Source organism: Sprattus sprattus, assembly GCF_963457725.1.
Source record: "Sprattus sprattus genome assembly, chromosome: 17".
Lineage (NCBI taxonomy): Eukaryota > Metazoa > Chordata > Actinopteri > Clupeiformes > Clupeidae > Sprattus > Sprattus sprattus.
In genome coordinates, this window is record NC_137915.1 from 2,137,093 (window position 1) to 2,144,592 (window position 7,500).

At 42.4% G+C, this 7,500-nt stretch overlaps 1 protein-coding gene across 1 annotated transcript in view; it reads left to right on the forward strand.

Moving 5' to 3' along the window:
- Positions 1-4,094: 4,094 nt before the first annotated feature.
- The window catches only part of ttc12 (tetratricopeptide repeat domain 12), a gene marked incomplete at its 5' end in the record, with an annotated part of 46,021 nt that continues 42,615 nt past the window's right edge, over positions 4,095-7,500 (forward strand). The window contains 5 exons of the mRNA XM_080855227.1: positions 4,095-4,146; positions 4,505-4,677; positions 4,973-5,003; positions 6,209-6,286; positions 6,740-6,861. Coding sequence (XP_080711353.1) covers positions 4,095-4,146; positions 4,505-4,677; positions 4,973-5,003; positions 6,209-6,286; positions 6,740-6,861 — 456 coding nt within the window. The remainder of the gene's footprint in view (positions 4,147-4,504; positions 4,678-4,972; positions 5,004-6,208; positions 6,287-6,739; positions 6,862-7,500) is intronic.

The window sequence follows — 7,500 nt, forward strand, 5'->3', positions numbered from 1 at the left end:
GTTCCAGGAGATGGGTATCAGCTGTGAGTGTGGTAGTAGTGTGACTGGACCTCAGCTGTTAGTGTGGTAGTAGTGTGTATGGTATGGACCGCAGCTGGTAGTGTGTTAGTAGTGTGACTGGACCTCAGCTGTTAGTGTGTTAGTAGTGTGACTGGACCTCAGCTGTTAGTGTGGTAGTAGTGTGACTGGACCTCAGCTGTTAGTGTGTTAGTAGTGTGACTGGACCTCAGCTGTTAGTGTGTTAGTAGTGTGACTGGACCTCAGCTGTTAGTGTGGTAGTAGTGTGACTGGACCTCAGCTGTTAGTGTGTTAGTAGTGTGACTGGACCTCAGCTGTTAGTGTGGTAGTAGTGTGACTGGACCTCAGCTGTTAGTGTGGTAGTAGTGTGACTGGACCTCAGCTGTGAGTGTGTTAGTAGTGTGACTGGACCTCAGCTGTTAGTGTGGTAGTAGTGTGTATGGTATGGACCGCAGCTGGTAGTGTGTTAGTAGTTTGACTGGACCTCAGCTGTTAGTGTGGTAGTAGTGTGTATGGTATGGACCGCAGCTGGTAGTGTGTTAGTAGTTTGACTGGACCTCAGCTGTTAGTGTGGTAGTAGTGTGTATTGGATGGATCTCAGCTAGTAGTGTGGTAGTAGTGTGTATTGGATGGATCTCAGCTGGTAGTGTGTTAGTATTGTTTATGGACCCCAGCTGGTAGTGTGTTAGTATTGTGTATGGGATGGACCTCAGCTTTAAGTAGTGTTTATGTGACTCTGAGTTGCTCTGAGTGAGGCTATGTTATAGTCAGTTTAAGAAAGCTGCTTTACACAGCTATTCTGATTATTACATTCACAAGATTTCATTATGCAGACACTTTTCTTTAAAGCAGGAAGCTTACTGCACAGTACACATAAATCCCTGTCAGTAAGCTTACCACACAGTACATACAAATCCCTGTCAGTATGCGTACCGCACAGTACATATAAATCCCTGTCAGTATGCGTACCGCACAGTACATATAAATCCCTGTCAGTATGCGTACCGCACAGTACATATAAATCCCTGTCAGTATGCGTACCGCACAGTACATATAAATCCCTGTCAGTGGGCTTACCGCACAGTACATATAAATCCCTGTCAGTATGCGTACCGCACAGTACATACAAATCCCTGTCAGTATGCGTACCGCACAGTACATACAAATCCCTGTCATTGGGCTTACTGCACAGTTCTGTCAGTTGGCCAGCTCCATTGGTAACACACCCATGATTTGTTAGGATGGTGCTCCACCCGTTGAGCTACAGCAAAATTATTTGATAACTGTGTAATTAACAATTAAATCTCCACACAAACTCAAGAGCCTCAGGTGACTATGTATGTATACCATCATTCATCATTCATGTGCTGGGGCCAATACACAAGAGGTAAGTCCTCACTCGGCCAATACACAAGAGATGAGTCCTCACACCAGCAGGAGAGAAACATTATATCTTCTGACTAAATCTATGTATGGTGTCGTAGTTATTTTCCTTGTTTTGTCCGTGCATAGGCGCCATCACAGACAAGGCAGCGCACAGATAGACACTCAGACGGCTCTTTAAGTGAGAGCACATCCTGGTGAAGTCCACAGGGACATACACACACACACACACACACACAAGCTCCATTCCAATACTGCAGCGCTTCTCTCACCACCGGACACACCCCTCAAGAACTCAGTACCACAGACACACACACACACACAGTGTTGAAGCAGGCATGCTCTACTGGGCACGACATGCCAGGGCAGTTTGGGGTCCTGAGGGCGGAAATGAAAGGGCCTGTTGTTCCCATCTTCTCTGCATAATGTGGGGAGTTTGCGGACACTGATTATGAACGATCTGATCTCACGTGCCCATGGCCCGAGGAATAGCATTCATTTGCAACAAAAACGATCAAACTAAATTAAACAGAGACACAAGACACTCACGATAAACGGGAATAGTGGCGGAATCTCTCCTGAGGTACGTTATTGTTTTGCCACTTGTATTATTTGACAACAAAAATATCATACAGAGATTAAGAAGAACACACTAACAAGTCTTTGAGGACAATAAGGTCAGTTTAAAAGACTAAGAGAATCAGATGTGATGGCCGCCTATTAAATGATTACAGCGCAACACAACCAGACTGGTTGGTCGGCTACGCTAGTTAAAAGACAGGGTCTGTGTGGTATCTGAGCAGGCACACCCTAATTCTGTGAAGCTGTGTATGAAGCTATGTGTGAAGCAAGACATTTGTAAGAGTGTACAAATCTGCACAAAAGAGAAATGATCAGCAACTTTTAAATACGAACACAACTAAACCATGTAAGCATGAATACATGTAACCAAATTAATAAAAACAACATCAGCAAACACTCACATTCTGCCATTTCTATTTGTAAATGATGAATAGAATAGTGTCTTGGTGCATTGGGTACAGTGGGACAATATCGCCACCTACAGCCTGAAATGATCGGCACTTCTCAGACATAAATTGAGGTATAGATTTTTTATTGTCAAAAGAGACAATGCCTCTGAACTAACAATGATAATATGATTCTAAAGACGGAAATAAATGGTGTTGTAATATTGCTGTAATATTCACATTCATTTTTTTTCTCAGTTTCCACCCATGTGTAATGTTTTTTTTTTTTTTTTTTTCATGTCCAGGCTTTCACAATGTTCTTAATTTTTAATGACGGCACAAGAACACCTTAAACAAGACACAGGAACAATTACTGCACGAGAAAACCTTAAACAAGACACAGGAACAATGGTAAACTGACTATCCTCCAGATAGATATCAACATTGTATGGGCCTTGATGCATTTTTACTTAAATAATAATAATAAAAAAATCCACAGACTTTACCTTTAACAGTCTTGAAGTATTTCATTTAAAACTTTTAACAGGCTGTAACGTTGTGTGCATTCAAGTATTCAGTGTGAGTGAGTTAAGCAAATTTCCAAGGCATATCAGCACTGAGATATAATTGCTTCTAGTCAAAAGATACTTAAATTTTTTATATCATATCATATTTTCGGTCTGATTGAAATGGACAGAGGAGGGCACTGTTGCTACACGTTTCCATTTGAAACCATCTTGCTGTATTTATCTATTTAGGTTTTTTTTTTTTCAGCCGTCAACCTCATAGCTTGGCTCAGCCCGTCTACTGCGCTCAGCTCAGTTATCGCTGAGATTTGCCTATATCTATTCACGAAGTGAATTTGGGTCTGGTTTATACCTGGCTATAAACCTAACAGTTTACGGGGAGATTAAGTGTATTGCTGGGAAGCTCAAAAGGGCTAAACAGCTAATACTTTAACACCCTCTTACGAGTATAGGAGCCCTAATTTCCAAAACCATTAGACATCACTTTGTCACCCAAGATAAGACAGGAAAGTAAGCAGCCTGCATTCCCTCCACTACTGTTAAAATGGGATGAATTCAGTGAAATGTATTGTGTCTGACCTACCACTAACGCCGTGGATTTAAAATAAAACACCAAATGGATATATGAACAACTATCTAATTTGTGTGACATTCGTAGTCATTAAGGGCAACTGTATTTTGTAGATAATTCCCCTCAAGTCTTAACATATTTTAGCGGACTATAGGCTACTACTCAAAGCTCCATCAAAGTGTAACCAAAGTCCTTCTCTGGTATAACTAATGTCAGGAATTATAGACTGCACTGTTCTTATTGCACTTGCCGAATGATTCCTGATAGAAGAGTTGAATGTAAACGAACTTCTACAACAACAACACCGTTAGACACCGTGCCGGCCCAATGTTTCATGCAATGGCTTTAGCTTTAACTGTATTACTACAGCTATGTACCGAAGTCTCTTTCCGCCTCTCCCACTTAACACGAACAAACATTTTCCCGTCTCCTACCATGCGTCTACCCCGTTAGAATTTGAGAAACAATTCACACGTGTTGCGTGAACTTCCGGTTTATCTCCATGGTAACAACGTACAGACGCCTTGTAAACTCTGTAAACTCCGTGCTGCGCCCTGTGCTTATTTTGTCAGCTTTTAAAATATAATTTACACTGTTAAATACCCATCTTCTAGCGCGTCATCCAGAATGGAAGACATCGAAGGATTTGACAATTTCCTGAAAAATGTGGATGAGATAAGTATGTTGTGTTTAATTACTCAAACGACTGAAGTTACCGGTAGTCAGAGCTGTTTCCAAGTTATAAAGGTGCTGTATGATTGCTAAAAGTAACGTTTCAAACCATATTGTTGGGTGATGTTTGCTGAGAAATACATTCTATTTATATTGAACACATTTATCGCTTAGTAATTTCAATGTACGAATTGTTTAATGATTTTTGCGAACATTAACCAAATAACACCAATAATTTAGGCCAAGGCAAGACTCTTCCAATGTTGTGAAAGAAAGTCGAGATAGTTTCCCCCCCTGCTGAAGCTGTATGTGTGTTTGTGTTTGTTTGTTTTGTCGGGGTTACGGATAGTGCCTTCTGTTTTCAGGCAAACTGGTGAAAGAGCTGTCTTCCGCTGACACGAGTACTCACGCGGGAGCTGTGGAGCGCGCCGACAGCTGGCTCGAGGCATCTAAACGCAAGGAGCGTCAGACGGGAGCCGTCAACCGGACTGTAATTAACTCAACCCCCTCTGCTGCAGAGTTACCGGCAGCCGGGACGGTAACTTATGGATTTGTTGTTCTTGCCACTTGAGACTTGTCATCAATACCATGGCTGTGCAATTTAATTTAGTTAAAGTTAGAGTTTTGATTTGATGGTTGCCTTTGACCAGAGTATTCACCCTATCAAAGTGCTTTTTCCCATCATTGAAAAATAATAATAATACTACTACTAATAATAATACAAAATAATAATAATTCATTTTATTTGTAACGCACTCTTCATTCAAGAATCTCCAATGTGCCAATGATGTGAAAAGTTAAAATGACGCTGTGTGTTGTTTTGGGTGGTCTAGGGTTTCTCCGGTGATCCAGGCAGCAGCCAAGGTACGTGTCATCACCTTGTGCCATCGGCAGGAGTGTGATGATGAGTAAGGGCAGAGACACTTAAATTAATCAATCAATCAATTTGTTTATTTGATCAAGAGGGACAGTGTACATTTATGAGCATTAAAATGTAAATGCACCCAATTATAGCCAAAAGGCTAGTTTCCTTTGGCAGTCCCCCTGCTGGAGTGAAAAAGGCTATACAATCTAAAAAAGGCATTAACGTATATCAAACATAACATTGACAATAAATCAAAAAATTAAATAAAATACAATCCCAATAAACAAGTTCTACTGGTTACCCACTAATGATCACATTTAAGGATCCTACTTTGCTCACTTAGATCGTCACTGGACTAGTAACCTAGCGGCCTGGGTTCAATTTCCGACACCGGCAGACTACTGTCAGTAACATGTGTCTGTGCATATGATGTGAAATTTACATTGACTGATTACATTGACGAATCCAAAGGAACCACTGATGCCAGAACCTTTTTTTTTTTTTTTTTTTTTTTTTAAATTTCGTTGTATGTAATTACAATGACAAAAAAGGCTTTTCTATTCTATTCTATTTTTGGTTATTTATCAACCATGTTTTAAGATTACTTTTAAATCAGTTCAATGATCATTAAAGAATCATTCAGCTTAGTGCTCATAACCCAGAGACTGAAGGAGTCTTAAAGAATCATTCAGCTTAGTGCTCATAACCCAGACGCTGTAGGAGTCTTAAAGAATCATTCAGCCTAGTGCTCATAACCCAGACGCTGTAGGAGTCTTAAAGAATCATTCAGCCTAGTGCTCATAGCCCAGACGCTGTAGGAGTCTTAAAGAATCATTCAGCCTAGTGCTCATAACCCAGACGCTGTAGGAGTCTCTCCCACGTGCCTAACTGTGACACCTCCATGGCGCCACGGACGGCTGCCTCGGTGTGTTGGTGCGTGATGTTTTGTCTTGTTTTTGTTAGTAAATTCAGTATTTTGTCTAAAAACCGGGAGCTCTTTCCATACTGTGTTCTATCTGTAGTACTTATGGTATATGTGTAGTGCTTGGTGTGTTTCTATGTTTTATGTTATGTGAAGTACTTACTGTGTGTGTATGTATGCTTTTATGTTTACTGCATGCACCCATACACCAGAGCAAATTTCAGGTAGGTGTACACCTACTTGACGATAAATCTGTTTCTGATTCTGATTCTGATACCCTAGAGGCCTTGATGAGGGTCCTGGAGAAAGATGCCGAGGAGAGGAGCCAGAGAAGGAGATCCAAGGAGGAGAAAGCCAACGGTCTGTAACAATGGATGCCTACTGTGAATTCAATTCAATTCAATTCAATTTTATTTGTATAGTGCCATAACAATACAATTGCCTCTAGGCGCTTAACAGAGCCCAGAGCCATAGCCTGAATCACTATCATTGTGTCAGAACAGCCGCAGGTTTTATTATTTGCTCACTGTCAAATCAAACCGCTGGCGAACACACACACACACACACACACACACACACACACACACACACACAGTCTATTTGAACTCCTGTGGATGTTCGTTTATTAACTTATAGCTAGCAGTATGCATACACTCTATGACATGTCACAAACTTAACATCCACTGGCAACGTCCTACTCCTGGCCACTAGGCTGCCTAGCAGCTCACTCTCTGATTGGATACTGAGGTGGCGCATACATATTAGGTATCCTTTACGATACCTTGACACTCACTCTGAGACCACACCCCACAGTCTTGAAGGCCAGAGGCAACGCCGCCTTCTCCCAGGGAGACTACGACGCCGCTGTGCAGTGTTACACCGAGGGACTGGAGGAGCTGAGAGACATGCAGGAGCTCTACACCAACAGGGCACAGGTAACAGCACCCACACACACACTCCTCACACTCCACACACACACACACACACACACACACACACACACACACACACACACACACACACACACACATACACACACACACACACACACACACACTCCACACACACACACACACACACACACACACACACACTCCTCACACTCCACACACACACACACACACACACACACACACACACATATACACACTCCTCACACTCCACACACACGCACACACACACACACACACACACACACACTCCTCACACTCCACACACACACACACACACACACACACACACAGACACACACACACACACACACACACACACACACACACACACACACACACATACACACTCCTCACACTCCACACACACACACACACACACACACACACACACACACACACACACACTCCTCACACTCCACACACACACACACCCACACACTCCTCACACTCCACACACACACACACACACACACACACACACAGACACACACACACACACACACACACACACACACACACACACACACACACTCCTCACAGGAGATACACACTCCACACAGCCCCCCTACACCTACCACAGATACAAGCACAGGTTAGCAGCTGAAAGACATGCAGGAGCTC